Here is a 19,565-nt window from a genome sequence, read left to right on the forward strand (position 1 = left end):
AAAATCTGTTGAAGATTCAAACCTAAATGTTAAAAGGAAATGCCCTGCATAAAAAATAAAAAGAATCCAGTATTATTCAGAATAGCCCCAGAGTAAAAACAACCCAAATGTCCATCCGTTGGTGAATGGTAAACAAATGTGATATGTCCATACAATGGAATATTATTTGGCCATAAAGAAGAATGAAGTACTGATACCTGCTATAACATGGATGAACCTTGAAAACATTATGATAAATAAAAGAAGCCATCACAAAAACCACATATTCCATGACATCATTTATACAATATTTCAGAGTAGACAAATCTTTAAAGAGAGAAAAAAGGTTGCCAAAGGCTAGAGGAAAGGAGAACGAGGAGTGACTGATAATGTGTACTGGGTTTCTCTTAGGAGTGAGGAAAATGTTATAAAATTAGATAGTGGTGATGTCTGCACAACCTTGTGAAAATACTAAAAAAATCACTGAATGTACACTTTAAAAGGGTGAGACTTTAGGTATATGAATTATATCTCAATAAAGTTGTTATTTAAAAAATAGACATCCAGGCATATCCATATGGGCATGTGCACACATGCACACACACACACACACATATATTCATACAAACAAATTAGTTATTTAGAAAGCAAGATTAGGCAAGATGCTAGGTGATCTTGAGTAACAACATGTCAAAAGACAAGAAACTGAAGCAATATTTTATGAAATATACATACTCAACCATCCTGTCTACATAGAAAAACAACATAATGATAATTCCAGATAAGCAAATGCCCTAAAATATAAGACCTACATACTCATCCTGAAAAAAATTATTTACACAAATACTACAACTAAGAGACAAATACAGATATGGAAATAGCATAGCAAAAAGGTCTGGCAGTGAACAGATGACAGATTTCAAGTTAGAATAAAAGAAGAAAACAAAGTTAACCTTCTTATGTCTAAAATCAGATTGTTTACAAAGAAATATAACACAACTAAAAAGCTACTAAAATAATAAAAAATTTCAGTATGTGGCCAGATATAATATAAAAATATAAATACCTACAGTTCTTATTTGGGGGCTATTTTAACACAAAAAAACCACACCACCTTAATTGCTATAACTATATAGTCAGCCCTAATATCTAAGATCTCCAGACCACTTTCAATGTATATCCTCTGCTTATAATAAAGCTATCCTGAGAGTACAGAGTATTCGAGTCCTATAAGCCTTCTTGGAAACTGAACACAACGTAATTAATGCATAATTAAAGTACATGTGGAAATTGAAATCAAGAATGATGTCAAGAGAGAAAATAGGCAGGCGAAAAAGTATTAAACGGATAGAAGATTAAATGGGGTGCACAGGATTTCAGTGCAAGGCAGCAACAAGGAGAGGTAAAATATTGCTTTAAAGGAGATGAAATTTTTGAGTGAGTAAAGAAAAGCGGTTATTTGTCAAACTCAGAGGAAGAAAGGTTGATACTATTTCTACATCTAGATTCTAAGGGGTTGACACTGGGAAAGAAAAAACAGTCAACACTTCCCTTAGAGAAGAGTCACGTTTCAGGATACAACAAGTTTCTGTTAAAGCAAGATAGTAGAGTTTCAAAAAGAGAGTAAGAATATACTTGGTGGTTTAATTTAAAAAATAATAACATTTTTTAAAGGAAAGAAAGATGAATGCCCCAGAACCAATGAGCATACTTAGCTCCCAGGTTCTTTCTAAACACCATTCTCCAATATAAGGAACCATGGCTTCTTGGAAAAATGGTTGATTACAGGGCTAGGGCTGGAAAGTACACCATGAGTCTGAAATTTCTTATAGTGTCAGAAAATAAGGAAGTACTCAGAGAATGATAGAGTCTTGCCAAAACAACAGAGGAGACAATTTGAGGGAGTTCCCAATGGCCAAATCTAGAACAATTTCAGCTGTAAAATAAATAATAATAGTAATTTATCATAAGCCACAAAATGTGTGTGTGTGTGTGTATCTCCATGGGTCCATACTGATAAATACAAATAAGTGAATAAACAAATAAATGAAGGAGAAGAGACAGCTCTTCCTTATAGTTAATAAATGTAGAGGAAACAGAAGAAATAACAGAATAGAAAATCACCATTTGGCAAGAACATCAATGTATGGTAAAAATAGTGGGTGATAGTATGGTGAGAAATAGGACATTTACATAATTTCAAAGAATTTCCCCATAATACACTCACTAAATACAATAAAAACAGTAACTTTAGAGTGGAAAAACTGGTAGACATTGTGCATTAACAAATGACCAAAAACAACACCACCAATAATGGAACAAATTGATATCATATGCTTCCCGACAGGATGTACTGAGAAAAACACACATTACTTTTGTGGTATCCTTACTAAAAATGCATAACCTGAATTTCATCATGAAAAAACATCAGACAAAACCAAATTGAGGGATATTCTATAAAATAACTGTCCAACACTTTCCAAGGGTGAAAGTCATAAAAAAAAATGTGCACATTTTTTGTAAATCTGAAATTATTTCACATGGAAAATTTTAAAAGAACTTTTAAAAAAGCTGCCTGTATGTCCTCAAGTTTCATTCATGTCATATATTACAGTATTTCCATTCAACCATCAGTGAACATTTAAGCTATTTCTACATCTTGACTCTATTAAACAGTGTGGCAATGAACACTGTAATGCTATTATCTCTTCAAGATCCTGATTTCAACTCTTTTGGATAAACACCCAGAATGATATTGCTGGAGCTAAGTGAAATAAAACAGTCACAGAAGGACAAATACTGCATAATTCTACTTATATGAGGTATCTAAAATAATCAAGCCCATAAAATTAGAGAGTAGCAAGATGGTTGCCATGGGCTGAGAGGAGGGGAAAAATAGGAGTTGATAATCAACAGACATAAAGTCGCAATTATGCAAGGTGAATAAAAATTTGTTGAGGGTAGATTTCATGTCAAAAATAAGATAATTTTTATTTGATTTTAAAACTGCCAATACGGAAAAAACAATGAATAAAATTAATTTAAAGGTATGATATGCTGGTAGTTACAAGAGAACAGATGACACACCTAAAGATATTAAGGACAAATTAAAGAAAAATAATTCTGAGAAATATTTCCTTTGTCATGCCATGTTTGGAAAAGAAATAAATACACTAAAAGTGTATATTAGCTTCTTATTGCTGCTGTTACAAATTACCAGAAACTTAGTGGCTTAAAGCAACATGAATTTATTCTCTTATAGTTCTGTAAGTCTGAAGTCCAAATGAGTCTTACAGGGTAAAACCAGAGTGTTAGGGGTGGTTCCTTCTGGAGTATATTCAAAAAGAATCCACTTCCTGCCTCTTCCAGCTTCTGAAGACCTCTCATTCTTTAGCTCATGACCCCTTCCCTCCTCTCTTTCCAACCTCTTCCTTCCATCATCACAGTTCCCACTACTGTAGTCAAATCTCCCTCTGTACCCTTTCAGAAGAACACATGTAATCACACTGGGTCCACCAAAATAATCCAGGAAAATCTCATCTCAAAATCTTTAATTGAATCATATCTGCAAATCCCCTTTTACCATTTACGGTAATATATTCACAAGTTTCAGGAATTAGGATGTGGACTTCTTTGGAGGGGGAGGCCATTATTCAGCCTACCACAGTGTCATTACATAGATAAAAGACTGGGAAAGTATCTGATACAATGTTACCAATAATTTTCTCTGGATAGAAGGATTTCAGTGATTTTTAATTTGTCTTTTTGTCTATTTCTTTTCTAGAATGAAACACACATTACTTCCATAACTGGGGCCAAAAAGGGGGAAATTTGTTAAAAGAAGTGTTCAGAGAACTTTTTTCTTTTGATCCTTGATCTTTACTGTGTTTTTCACATGACTTACACTTACATGTTAAGAAATTAGATTTATATGGTTGTATATCTTTCCAGAAATGGCATATCTAATTCCTAATTCACTTATTTCTTAGGTATAGACAAATAAAAACATGTAAAATAATTAGTCTCTCTGCCTAGTCTTCTCTGGCTAGAGCAAACCGAGGGTGAAGTTCCAATATGCAACAGCAGACTTTTTTAGGTAGTTCAGTCAATACTTGACTAGCAGTCCTGGAGCAAAAAAAAAAAAGTGGCTGCTATTTACCACAAAAAATTAATAACAAATTATATACAAAATCAAGCTCATGAGTAAGACACAGACAGCATGTTAAAAGGAGTTTAAGCAAATAAAACATCAAGAGAAAAGATTTTAACATGCACAAAATGTTTTAAAAGGTCAGATATTCCAGCAAACTAATGATTAATTGTGAAGTGATGACTAAAAATTTATACATAGAAAAAGACATTTTGAAAGAGAACTTGAACTATGAAGAAAGTTTCTGAGTACATTACATATGGGGGTGATGAAGAGCAAACGGTGAATATTTGTTTTACTCTTTTAACAAAAGCTATATAAAATAATGTATTTTTAAGAAAATAGTAACCAGTGATAAAAACCATCAAACATATTGGAACTATCTATATATCTGAGGTCTAAGAAGGCAAACATGCCAGAATCACAAGTGAAATCAACCTTGACTTGTGTATGCTGTCAATGCACTGTTCATACAAATTTCAGAAATTCTTAATTTGAATATTTTGAGAAAGGAACTAAGGCCTAATGATTTGCTTTTTTACCAGTGAATATTGTATTTTACTTTTAATTTAGCATTATGCACAGTATTTAAGGAGAACTCAACTGTAATCTCCCATTTACCAACTGGGTTATCATATGCAGGTTAACTAACCTCAGTGAGATTCAATGGTACAATGAGGATAAAACTGCCTACCTCATAGGATTGCTCTGTGGGTTAAACATAATTGTGTTAGTATGTATTTGGCTTGACTGTCTCACAAAATAAAGGCATTCAATAAATATTATTTCACTTTCATTATTCACTATGTTGGCTCTGAATTAATTCTAAAAGATTTCAAAAGTCAGATTCTCATATGCGTATTTATATAGAGTTTTATATTTGTTCATAAATATATGAGTTCATGATCATGTAGTCAGCCATCCTGAGGGGTGTGAAAAGGATGCATATAGACTTTGACAACAACATCAAGAATTCAAATATGTTTTAAACAATGGCATATGTATAAGTACATGCATTTGCCAACTTAGACAATTGTTTATTAAATGATAAAACTTATGTTAATATAAGTTCAAGTATACTCACAGTCTAAATGTATCACAGTCATATTTAAAATGTAGCTGCAGGAACAATGCCTCAGAAAATGAACTAAAATGATCCTTTCATGCTCTATTGCCCTCACCAAGCTGTTTGACATACTGCAAGCAGCCTGATTATTTTAAAATTAAAATTTAACATTTTACTCTCCTCTTAACATCCTTCAATGGCTTCTCATTTTTCGTAAGATTTTTCTGAAGTCCTTACATGTCCTATAAAGCGCTACATGATTTGACCCTTCATATCTCACACACCTCATCCCCTAACCCCCTTCACCTAGTTGTGTGTGTTAAAGTATTAGTATATCATATGCCATGTTCTTTCCAGCCACTGACCTTTGTGCAAGCTGCCCCTGCTGATTCTACTCCTTCCCATACTCACACCATCACCACTACGCTACCAAGTCATCTTTCACATCAAAGCTCCATTATTCTCTTGCTTCACCCACTTCTACTCCCGGCTCCACAAATAAGGTCAAGCTCTCTTGTAATCTCTTGTAATATATTCCCAAAGCATCTATAATTCTCATTCAGAGTTCTTATGACAATCATATCTAGGTAACTATATAACAAGTTTAATATCTATCTTCCCTACAACCTTATAAGCTTCAATGGAGCAGAACACATTTTGTTCTCTGTAATATCCCCAGAGTCCAACAAAGTAGTTAGTCAATAAACATATGTTGAGTGAATAAACAAAAGTGAGTCAATTCCAATAACTGACAGTCTCTCCAAGCACTAACAGTATAGCTCTTAAGTAAGTAAAAATTAAGGAGAAAAAATATGTCATCCTTGTGCATATTAAATGAAATAATATTAAATTGTTTCACACATAATAAATATTCAATAAATACAATATTTCCTTGCTTGCTGAACAGTACTATCCATGCTTACAATTATTAATTAAGAATTTCTATTGAACTTGAAACATTTAGAATAATTGCAAAGGCAAAATCTGTTGCAGGAATTTTGCAAGTTGAACACTTGCTAGATATAATATCACAGAAAGAGCACAGAACCTTTGTTATTAACCACACTCTGAATGACTCATTGTGTGGCCTAGGATAAACACTTCAACCCATGGAGTCTTACTTTTTTCATCAATGAATAAAAGAGGATGGACCATGACCACCAATGCCTCTATGTCAATGATTCTAATTTACGGGTTTTCATATAATATACCATGATCTCTTCAGAAGCCACCTTCCTTTGCTTCATAGTATCTCCAAGTAGCTAAACTTTCCATTATTCCGCAATGACATATGGAAAACTGCTTAAATTTTATTTGTAGCAAATATTCCACAGGCTAAGTAGAAAAACAAAGATTGAAACTCATTTGTATTTAAATCAATGGCTGGTGCTTAAAGCTGTACTACCTTATGTAAATAAATTAAAAAATAATGTAAAGCGACTTTTACTTGATAACGTATAACATGATCTCCAAACATTTTTGGTCAAACACCCTATCAATAAAAATACTTGCCCATACAGCCACAATACATGTGTATTCATTCATTTGTTAGTAATTTACATGTGTACTCCAGTATATATCTCCTGAAAGCCTTCCTAGGAGCCACAGGCCTTTCTAAGTATAGGTTCCAACAACAGAAGGTCTTGGGTTCACAGATTTTCTTTCTAATGAGTAAAGAAAACCCACATTCAAGTAAACAAATAAACAAGTGAGATAATTTCATTTCAGTGTATTAGGATGGAAAAAAAAAGTTACTGTAATACCTAAAGGAGTCTATTTTAGGTAAGAGTTGACTATTAGTTAGAGATGGAGTATTTGAGGCAGAAATATAGTAAATACAAAAGCCACAATCTAAGGTAAAGTCTGGGATATTTTAGAACAAGCAGATTAAGTCATTAAGAACTTTTATAAAAATAAAATGACTGCCATATAAATTCCCAAATGTTCAAGAATCTAATCCTGACCTCTATTTTGTCAATTGATTCCTGTACCAGAATAGGAACCAGTACAGTTAGAGTTACCCTATGTCTGAATATCTGTCAGGTGGGAGTTTCTCACTAATTTTCCTTTTCACAATTTTACTGAATATTGTAAAAGTGCAGCATATAAAATAAACTTTAAGATAATTTATTCTATGCATACCCTTCAAAATATTGAACTGAATGAATTCTAATTAGAACTGCATAAAATTTATATATCAATTTTGGTAAGCATATTTTCATATGAAGACTTCATTTGAGAAAATAGTTTAAATTTTTAATTATTTAGGCCCTGTTTTCATTTCTTTTAACATGATGTTTTTACTTTATTCATATAAAAACAACTCTTAGGTTAAATATACTGCGAATTTTTGTTGCTCTAGTTTTATTACCTGTGGTTGAGAGTGAGTGGTATAGATCCAGAGGTGGGTATAGACCCAGGCTGCCTGGATTGAAACTGGCTTTGACATTTCCTAGCCGTGTGATCTTATACAAATGAATTAAACTTTCTCTGCCTCTTTTCCCTCAAATTAAAAAATGGCAATAATAAGCATACCTTAAAAAACTAAAAATAGAACTACCATATGACCCGGCAATCCCACTACTGGGCAAGTACCCTGAGAAAACCATAATTCAAAAAGAGTCATGTACCACAATGTTCATTGCAGCACTATTTACAATAGCCAGGACATGGAAGCAACCTAAGTGTCCACTGACAGATGAATGGATAAAGAAGATGTGGCACACATATACAATGGAATATTACTCAGCCATAAAAAGGAATGAAATTGAGTTATCTGAAATGAGGTGGATGGACCTGGAGTCTGTCATAGAGAGTGAAATAAGTCAGGAAGAGAAAAACAAATACCGTATGCTAACGCATATATATGGAATCTAAAAAACGGTACTGATGAACCTAGTGGCAGGGTAGGAATAAAGACACAGACATAGAGAACGGACTTGAGGATGCAGGCAGACTGGGGGGAAGGGAAGCTGGGACGAAGTGAGAGAGTAGCATTGACATATATACGCTACCAAATGTAAAATGGATGGCTAGTGGGAAGCAGCCACACAGCACAGGGAGATCAGCTCAGTGCTTTGTGACTACCTAGAGGGGTGGGATAGGGAGGGTGGGAGGGAGGCTCAAGAGGGAGGGTATACTGGGATATATGTATACATATAGCTGATTCACTTTGTTGTACAGCAGAAACTAACACAACATTGTAAAGCAATTATACTCCAATAAAGATGAAAAAAAAAATAACCATACCCTTCTCATTTGAGGATTAAACAAGCTAATAAATGTAAAAAGCTTAAAATAGCCTGGCACAGTAAGTGCTCAATAAAGTTTAACTAGTATTATCATTATTTTAAAATCAGGTGGTTTTCCAGTCTTATTTAATAAATGAAATAATGAGCTATATATCTGTGGAAAAAAGTTGTTCACAATAGGAATATTATATATGCTATTACCTCTTTTATGTAAAATCGTTCTCAGGACATAATTTATTTAGAAAGACATGCATTCAGCATTTCCCAAGAAAAAGAGGAAATTCTCTTCCAAGGAGGAGCCACTCAGCAGTGGACCTGAAGAGGCTGCTGCCAGCAAGAGCAGCAGCTCCAAGAAAAAGAAAAAGCTCCGAAAGCTACCCCAGGGAAGTTAGAATGGACATTTCCCTAGTAGGGCATAACTTGCAGAGATATTTCCCAACGCATCCCCTATAGCCCAATAAAAATAAAAACAAATTCACAAGTCAAAAAAAAAAAAAAAAAAGAAAAGCACATTCAACATCTTCATACAAATAAGGAGCTATCAACCCTTGCTCAAGACAGATAAAGCGAGAAGAGGAAGTTCAGGAGATGAGGTGCCACTCGGCCTCGCAGCTGGGCACCTTTGCAGAGGGCACAGACAGCACAGCTCCACTCGGGAGCCCTGGTAGGAGGTTTGCAGACATTTTTGTTTTCCTCATTAAACTTTCTTTTGCTTTATTTAATTATTTTTACAGTGTGTTTATGTTATTTACATAACCAGAATAATATAACACTTTTATTATAAGTATACAGTCAGATAAATTTTCATCTCTCTCTTCTAGATTAATTTAGTAGCAATTTTTTTTCTCTCAGCTATTTTTTTTTTTGGCTTAGTTCCCAGACCAGGGATTGAACCTGTGCCCCCTGCAGTGGAAGTGCAGAGTCTTAACCACTGGACCACCAGGGAAGTCCCTCTCTCAGTTATTTTTAACTTTTTCATAATTGTGCTGTATTGTCCTTCATTTTTAATATGCTAAAATATTTAATTCTGAAATAAACATTTTAAAACACTAGCATATAAGCTTCATAAAATTTAATAAGAACACATGAATCAAAGAATAAGATTAAAATGTCAACCATGTGATTCATTTATGTTTTGTCAGATAATCTTCAAACCATCGTGTCTTCAATTTGTGAAATGTAAGAATTTAGACTTTCTGTGTTGATCAAGGTCACTTCTGCTCTATTTGCAGATGGACCAGCCAGACCCTATTTAAATTGCTATTTATACTTATTAGTTAAAAAGTCACATAAACCATTAAAGTACAGTATATTTCATTTAAAAGGGGAGAACCTTTTAGAATAGTTAAACTAAATATAAGGTTAATTCAAGTTTTAATTGCTTTCACTGTTTTATATGACACAGCATTTTAAGTAATAAAACTGAGACTGATACTTGTTATTTTAATTTACAGCTATAATAACACTTACTAGAAATATTATCTCTCTTTTATCAAACAAAAGAAAAAAATCAAATTCAATAAATAATATGCTTATAAATAATGTCTTTCAGTCCAAGACAAACATTAATAAATCAATAATAATTAAAGGGCTTACAGTGAGATGAATAGATAAGTATTTTGATTTTTAGTAATATAATCTAAGGTAAGATGTGATGAGTGGTAGAGGTGAACACTGAATATAAAAGTAGTAATTAAATTTCTTACTCTTAAAAGAGGCAGTGTATTATTTTCATCACAAAATTGCACACTGAACTCTACACAGCAATAGGAGAAAATCAAGTAAAAGAGTAATTTTTCAGAGTAACAGGAGAAAAAAACCCAAATATGTTAGATTACTTGGAAATATACTGAAATACAATTGACAGTGTGGACATTACACATAGTAGGAGCAAAAAGTAGATGATTTCAGTAAGTGACTTTCCGTACTCTGATTCTACTCATTGAAATATACCCTCTATATAACATTTTCATAGTCGAGTCTTTCATCTTGTGTTTAAGGTTTTCTTCATTATAATTGTTGTTATAATTTTTTAAAAAGCATTTAAGAATAAAAGAAACTATACTACTTTGTGGCTACTACTTTTCATATTTGCCAAGATAAATTGAGTACTTCAATGTTTACAAGGGTCAATCAAATTTGATATCATTGCTAGAAACTCTTTTTATTCCATGTGATGCATGATAACTATCTAATACATTTGGTTTGGGGTTTTAAATTGAAGTTTAAAAAACTACTAAGACTGTCTATAGGATATAACTGCTGAAGTATTACTTTCAATTAAATTAACACCACATTGCACTCAATTACTTCAAGTTATAGTGTGGACCTGCATTTTAAATTTCACTCCAATCTTTAAAATCAGAATAGTTTCCATTAACACTATTACAAGAACTACTGACCTTTTTTTTTTTTTTTTTAACACCATTTCTTTTAAATGTTATTAAACTTTAAAGGTCTCATAACAAATGACAAGACTGCCATCTAGTGCTTCATGACTATCCTTTTAACATTTTTAAAAGAGGGTGAGAGGGTGGGAGGGAGGGAGATGCAAGAGGGAAGAGATATGGGAACATATGTATATGTATAACTGATTGACTTTGTTATAAAGCAGAAACTAACACACCGTTGTAAAGCAATTATACTCCAATAAAGATGTTTAAAAAAAAAAAAAAAAAAGAGGGTGAGAGTCCTATATAATAGGTGAGCTGTCCAATATGGTAGCCACTATTCACATGTGCCTACTGAGTAACTTAAATGTGACTGATTTGAATTGGGGCTGCCATTAGTATAGCATACAAATTGTATTTCAAACAGAAGAAAAACTAAAAAAAAAAAGATAGGTCATTGATGATTTTTTATACTGTGACATATTAAAATGACATTTTAGGTATGCTGAATTAAATAGAATATATTATTAAAAATGATTTCACCTGTTTAATTTTTGTGATGTAGCTAGTGAAAAATTTTAATTACACATGTGGCTTACATTATATTTATTTTGGATAGCACTGATCTAAAGAAAAATCAGCTTAGTCTCAAATATAAAAGGCTTAAATATTAGTGTATTTATTATTCCTAAAAAAATGGAATGTAATTTACTTGTGTCCATAATTGTAACTAGTTACTCCTTTGGGACACAAGAAACACTAAAGATTCAAGAAGAATCAATTAAGAATATCTAATTTTAAGAAATCAGACAAAAATACGTCTCCATAAAATCCAGGATGTTTGAGAGAAGTAAAACAAAATGAATGTGGAAAATATAGACAACAAGGATCAATTAAAAGACATAGAAAATAGATAATATAAACATCAGTAAGGAAAATAATTGCAAGTGGATTGAAACATATTAAATATGTTTGTGTCCATAAGTTTACAACACAAAAACAACAAACCTACTTGTCACCTTGGAAAGATATTAAGCAAACAGTTCTTTATTTTGAAAACCACTAATTAAAAAATAAAAAATTAGAGCATTTATCATGCCTTTCCTATATGACTGTACCAATAAAAAAGCAAATACCTCACATGAGGAAATTTGTTTTTACAGAAGTTTTTCAATCAAGAAATAAAGGAGTTAGAATACCAGCTTACAACCCTTAATCAACTACAATCTAACATTGAGCATCAGTGTCTGCTAAGAACATAAAAAGAGAGACTCGCAGGCATTATTTGCTTCTGCTACATGAAGAACACAAACCCACCTGTGAAATAGTGTTTCCTCCAAAATCATATCTGGATCTGATTAAACCTCTAATTCAGGATTTCTCAGCCCCCACAATGTTGAAATTTTGGGTCCGATAATTCTTTGTTCTAAGGAGCTCTCATGTGCATTGTAGAATATGTAACACCCTCTACCCGCTGGAAGTCCATAGGACCCACACACCACACCTACTTGTGATACATAAAAATGCCTCCAAACACTGTCAAATGTCCCATAGGCTACAAAAATACCTTAGTAAGTTTTGGGATCTTTTTATGCCACATTCTCAAGAAAATTAGAAAACATAATTAAAAGATGGTTTTAGTAAGATTTACTTAATTGAAATTAAGAAAATTCTTACATAAAATACAAAAAGAAGATAAAAATTGAACCATAAACTATGTAGAAAATAATATTAATAAGAAAACATATCAAATGTAGGCAAAACAACAATTATAAACTATAAAAGAGAAGGACATTACTAAAGACAAAACCTAAAATTGATGAACTAGAAAACAAAATCAGTGGAAAGGATGAATAAACCCAAAGCTAATGCTATAATATGGGGGGGGAAAAAAGAGGAACAACAACAACAAAAAACTACCAATAAAGAAGCACGAGACTCAGAGATCTCAGTTGAATTTAGCTAACCTTTGAAGTTCCCTTGATATTTTTTAACTATTCGTGTTTTAAAATATATACACTACCAAATGTAAAATAGATAGCTAGTGGGAAGCAGCCACATAGCACAGGGAGATCAGCTCGGTGATTTGTGACCACCTAGAGGGGTGGGATAGGGAGGGTGGGAGGGAGACGCAAGAGGTAGGAGATATGGGGATATATGTATATGTATAATTGATTCACTTTATTATAAAGCAGAAACTAACACACCATTGTAAAGCAATTATACTCCAATAAAGATGTTAAAAAAATAAAAGAATAAAACAGCAATCTTGTCAAATTCAACTTTAAAAGTTATTACCATAGTTACACAATATGAAGTTAGAAAAGATAAACAACTCAAAGGTGAATTCATCAGAAAAAATACTGTAAAAATATAGTCTGCATTCATTTATACTGACAATAATCCTAAATAAAATGTAAACAAATAATATTTAGCAGTATCCCCAATAATAATATACCATAAGTATGTTCGGTTTACCCCAGAATGAAAAGATGTCTAATTAATGAAAATCTATTAATTCAGCTTCACATATAACAAGGTAAAGGAAAAAGTCACTCATGATGAAATCTTGCAGCACACTAATATAGACAGGAATTTTCTTAACTTGATACAGGGAATATTCTATAAATTATAGCAAACTCTCAACTTGATGGTAATGTCTACTACCATCACTTTGACTCAGCACTGAAAGAGAGATCCCAACCATCCCAGTAATGGGATAAAAAATTGGAAAAGTGAGGAATAAAAGTTATTTGCATGTAATATAACTAACTGCATTTAAAAATCAAACATTTATAAACCATTAGAATTAAGAACAGAGTTCACTGACCTTTATGAATGTCAGATCAGTATACTAAAATGAAGTTCATTTTACCATATCAAACAAATAGAAAATGTAGTTTTAAAAGATACTATTTGAAATAGCAACAAAAGTATTAGGAAATTAGTATTTTACATATCTAACAAAACATGTTCAAGACATGGACACATGAAATTGAACTCAGAGTTATTAGTCATAATAGAAATGCAAATTTAAACCACAAGATACTACTAATACTCTAGAATGGCTATAATCAAAAAGATAGACATTATAAAGTGTTGATGAGAATGTAGAAAAACTGAAACATATATAAATTGCTAGTGGGAATGTAAAACAGTATATCCATGCTATAAAATCATTTGACAGTTTCTTGACCATAAGCATATCATCTAACCTCCCAATTCCACTCCTAGGAATCTACCCCCCAAAAATGAAAATATATAGACTATCTAAATGTCAGCATTTTTCTAATAGCCAAAGCCTAGAAATAATCCCAATGTCCATCAACTGGTAAATGGACCAAAAACCAGTGATATATCCATATAATGTTATACCACCCATTAATTTTTGAAACTAAAATGACTATACTAACAAAGTAAAATAGAAACACCTTATGGTCATCTCAATTGAGGTAGAAAAAATGTATGACATAAAAATCATCCATTCTTGATAAAAATACTCAGCAGAGTAGGAATAGAAGGGAATTTCCTCAACTTAATAAAGGCATATATGAAAAGCTTACAACATACTTAATGGTGAAAGACTGTGTGCTTTCCCTCTAAGATTAGGAACAAGTCAAAAATAATTGCATGCTTATCATATCTTTTTACATGATACCAGAGGTACCAATGCAATAAGACCAAAAAAAAAAGGCATCCAGCGAGAAAATGAAGTAATTAAATTCCATTATTTGCAGAACACATTATTGTCTACGTAAAAAAAGATATGATGAAACCTACAAAAGGTTTTTTTACCGAGAGATTCTGAAGAACTGAAAATCTCATACACTGCTAGTGGAAATGTAAAATAATACAACCATTTTGGAAATAGTTTGCTTGTTTCTTGAAAGTTAAACATACATCTGCCATATGATCATTACCCAATAAAAGGATCTTTCAGTACAAAATCAGTGCAGCTTTTTAGTAATAACCAAAATTGCCTCCCGGAAAAATCTATCACAAAATTCTATCTGTTCAAAATTTAATCATAATGAAAAAGATTACATCAAAATCCAGCTGAGTTTACTCAAGTTCTATATTTTGTTGCATGTTCAGAATAAGATCTATTGCTGTTTTACTCTTCAGAGTAGAAAAAAATGCACCAAATATAATTAGAGAATATAGCAAGAAGACATTGACTTTCTTAGCAATATACATGGAGTTAAAAGATTTAAAAATAGAAATGGTAACATATTAATGACAACATCAGTTATTCAATATGAATTTTATTACCTGCAAAATCACCTGAAACTAATAAAACAAACCAACTATTTAAAATAAAAAATACAAATACTTACAATAACATGTTCCTCTAAGTGGATTACCAACATAGCGATTTTCAGAGTCACATCTGTAGAAATACAAAAAACTCATTTACTATTAAGCAACAAAATTCAAAAGCCTCATGTTTTTCCTTCCAGCAAAAAAGTAATTAAACTCTACATTAAAACATCTTAAAAACTACTATTAATTGAAGTTTTAAAAACAAATCTTCAAAAGAATTAATGTAGAAAGCCTATATACGGGAATGCGTGAGAGAAGAAATAAGTGGAAAAGACAAACATACACAAGAGGAATATAGGGGATGGGATAAAAGCTTGGGGGATATGTATTCTCCCTTAACAATATGAGGAAGAATTTTCAAGTCTGGATAAAGATTTAAAGACATTTTTAGGCAGGGGGAAAAAGTTGTGGGAATTCATAAATCACATCTTTTTCTTACTTCTGGTATTCTTTGAAATTAATATATTTTTCCCCAGTTTCTAAACCAATGAATCTGTATTTTAAAAAGACCTCCTCAATTGTGTAATGGAGGAAAGTTTTCTCTAAATCATCCAGTCCTAAATTCAGGAGTTCAAACTCTAAATTCATGTAAGCAGATTATAACAAAATGAAAGAACACATGAGCATTCAAACTCATGAATTCTAAGTTAAATTATTTAAAATTATGGTTAACTATAGCAGTGGGAGAAAATCATAAGTATTTTGAAAATTTCTGAAGTCCATACTTTTTCAATCCCTATTTCTACAATTCAATTAAAATGACAATTAGTGACTAACAGAGATATAGCTTGGCTTTGCATAATGCTACTTCTTGGAATGCCATCCAAATTTAATTATTATAAAATGTACACAAGGGTAGTTGTATAAAGTGACTCAATATTTAAATTATATGCAGAATTTTAAAAGGTGAGAAAATTCTTCCAAAAATGTCTTTAGTTTTAGTAGTTACTTAGAACTGTGGAATAATTTTAATACATACATATATTAATTAACGAAGGGTCGAACAGTTGAGATAATAAAGTAAATAATCAGTTACATTCTGAATGCAATTTTCAGTCATGTGCTTGATAATTTTTTGCATCCATAAAAAAAATGAGTTGAAGAGTAAATACTTTTCTACAGTAACTACAAAATTAAAGTAGAAATATATAGCCCTTTATACCACTAACTTTATCCTCTGGAAGAAAGGAACTTAGGGGTAAACTTAGGTTTTCTGTGACTTCTCCAAAAGTTACTTTTAAAATGTGTGTTATATAGTAGTTTTCTAGCTTTCAAAAATGATCATACTCATTACTGCTAGGTTAAGCACTTCAGAATCTATACTATTCCTATACTATTGTCCCTTCCTTTAGACTCACCTACTTAAATCCTATCACTTTGTACCAAGTATACACATAAAGAACTGATTTACAATACCGTTATAATTCCTTTTTCTCTCACAAAAAGTTAACTTGACTTGTTGCAAATGGGTATCACAATACTATTTTTAGAATAGGAAAATATTCAACATAATATTCCCTGCAGTGTTATGCATGGTATTCCCTGTATATCTTACTGCCTAAATAGATGGCTTTCAAGTTCACATAGCAATCTAAGATGAATAACTTTGACAAATGACAAGGGATTTCATGTACTTTTTAATTTATCTATGAGTTGACTTTAAGAGCTCCAATACAAACCTATTTTCCAATACGGAAGACATGAAGCTTTCATTTTTGTTATTAATAATTAGTTTATTCAAATTATATAATAACATATTGGACTGGAAATTATTGTAACATGTTTACCTCCAACATAATATAATTTTAACATAATATAATTTTTAAAAGGAATACTTAAAATTATATTTTCTCCAAAACACAAATTTTCTCATAAGGATGAAATTATATGCTCTTGTTTCGAAAGTAACTTCTGCTGGCTTTCATAACTCAAGCTCAGAATTTTGACACAAATAAGGAATAAACACCACCTTGTTAAGAATTAAACTCAGAGGCTTTATAGAGTCCTTGAAGGTGTCCAATATAAAAACGACATTCTCTTTTATATTTTCAAACTCAAGAAAGCAAATTAGAAACATACATTGTCTAAAAGGTTTTATATTAATAATTATTGAAAGAATTTTGAATGTATCAAAAGTATTTTCAAAATATATAATTATGAGTTGAGTTTAAACACCAATTTCTGGTATTTTAATTTCAGGTATTATTTAAAGAATCACCAGTGCTTACAAACAACTGAGGAAATAAATAGTTGCAAAGGAAACATAATGAAATTTTAGGCATAAAATTCAGCCTGAAAAACACAAAAGTAGATATAAATAAACTGAAAGATATTCCTCATTTTTCATTAGGCTATCTCAACATCATCAGGTTGTCAGTTAATTTCAAAGATAATGGTTAATTTGATCTAATAAAAATTCTAATGAGCTTTAAAGGAGCTAGAAAAGTTGATCTTAATGTTCACACACAGAAATAAACATACAAGAATAGCTAGAAACAGCAATGAAAAGGAAGAGCTTTGAGGGGAGCTAGACTGAAAAGACATTAAAATATACTCAACATCTATAAAATTAAAACAGTATGGCATTAGTACATAAATAGAAAGATAAATGGTACAGAAGAGAAATTCCAGAAACAAAATTCCAGAAATTCCAGAAACTAAAAATCTAGTATAACATAAGCATAGTGTTCTGAATGACTGGAGTAAAGACATTCATCGTCTTAAATGGTATTGAGACAACTGGATGACCATTTGGAAAAATATAAGATTAGACCCAATCCTCACACCATACACACACACAAAACACTAAACATAACTATAGAAGTGATATCCCATCACCTTTGCTAAATTTTCTAGTTTAGAAGCAAGTCACATGTCCTGCCCAGACTCAATGAAAGGGGATTATACAATAATGTGTGAATACCAGAAGGCAGAGATCAGTAATAGTCACCTTAGGATTTGTCCACAATAATATTTTTGTTATACATAAAGTTTTTATTATATTTCAATACAATTATTTGAGATATGAATATGTACTAATCTAATTCATATCATAAATAATTTGAGAAGTTAAAGTATTTGATCAAATTCAAACTCAGATTATAAGAGGTAAAGAGAATATGAAGGGAAAAGTATAGATATAAATAACAATTCTTTAAACAAATTAATATTGTACTATATAAATTACATGAAAAATAATTCTGATATGTAAGCTAAGTAATGTTTTTAAAATTCAGCATCTTTCTCTATAAATATTAGATACAAACATTAAAAGCCTCAGAAGTCTTCTGCATGGCTTAATTAAAAACATAACTTCAAAGTATTTCTGTGTCTAAGCAAAGAGATAATCATCCTATTCCCACTAAGCAAACAGCCAGACCTTTTTATAAAACAGATTTAGGCTGAAATATTCATTAGGGACTTTGAAAGGGTAAGTATTATCATTATATATCACCTAAATAATGGTTACCATTTATGTGAATGATCACATTACATGATAAGTATCACTTTCTAAAAAACAGAATATAAAATAATTCTACATTTCTACATGTTAAAATATAGCATTTCATTTTGTCCCTATTGATTTAAATATTTAAATATATATACATATTTTATCATAAGATATAATTTTTCTACTCAGAAGCTAAAAAGAGGGACATCTAGTTGCTATAATTTTGAAATATCATAACAGATTATATAAAACAGCTGAGAATCTGATAAATAAATTTGTGTTTTTATGAAAAATTATGAAAGTCATACATAAGGTAAAACACCCTTGCTTTTGCTTTGTTCTTCCTCTAAAGAAACCCATAAAAATAATACCATATAATATAAACAAAAATATGATATTAAGTACTATAAGAGTATTAATATTGACACCACACTTCTCAGACAATGTATCCTAAATAAACAATAAAAATTCAGACATGAAGGTATGGTAAATACTGAAATAGAACCTGAGGAGATACAGGTTCTAGAATTGTAAGGCTGTTTATGGATTTCAAAGTCCGATAATAATAAACAGAAGTAACTAGGTAGTTGAAGACTACTAAAAACAGTAGGTTTTATTTTTTTAATGCTTAAGTATTGGAGAGCAAAGAGTGAAAAACTACCAGGTCAGGATGCACAGAAGAATGGACTCCCAGGACGTAGAATCATTTTGGGGATCCCTTTTTCACCAATTATGAATAGGAACAGCATTTCACAGGAAAAGGATTGGACTCCAGGGCCATCAAAGGTTCATGAGCTTAGTCCCAAAGTGTAATCTTAGGTTTAAGGTCATAAAAAGGCCTTCCAGAGACTGCAGATCTACTCTGAACCATCCTTATCCCTGAAAATGATTAATGCTATGTGCCCTCAGACACATAGCAGAATCAAATTCCCCTAAGATTTAATCCATGGTCTCA

At 31.5% G+C, this 19,565-nt stretch overlaps 1 protein-coding gene across 7 annotated transcripts in view; it reads right to left on the reverse strand.

Moving 5' to 3' along the window:
• Positions 1 to 19,565, reverse strand: part of ATRNL1 (attractin like 1) — a 721,245-nt gene that overhangs the window by 482,290 nt on the left and 219,390 nt on the right. For all 7 annotated transcript variants that reach the window (XR_009497890.1, XR_009497891.1, XM_059899416.1 and 4 more), the window contains exon 21: positions 15,174 to 15,226. Coding sequence is in view for 5 of the 7 variants with exons in the window: in XM_059899416.1 (XP_059755399.1) it covers positions 15,174 to 15,226 (53 nt within the window). In the remaining 2 variants the exon portion in view is untranslated. The remainder of the gene's footprint in view (positions 1 to 15,173; positions 15,227 to 19,565) is intronic.

The sequence above is a fragment of the Balaenoptera ricei genome, chromosome 16 (genome assembly GCF_028023285.1).
Source record: "Balaenoptera ricei isolate mBalRic1 chromosome 16, mBalRic1.hap2, whole genome shotgun sequence".
In the NCBI taxonomy this organism is placed as follows: domain Eukaryota; kingdom Metazoa; phylum Chordata; class Mammalia; order Artiodactyla; family Balaenopteridae; genus Balaenoptera; species Balaenoptera ricei.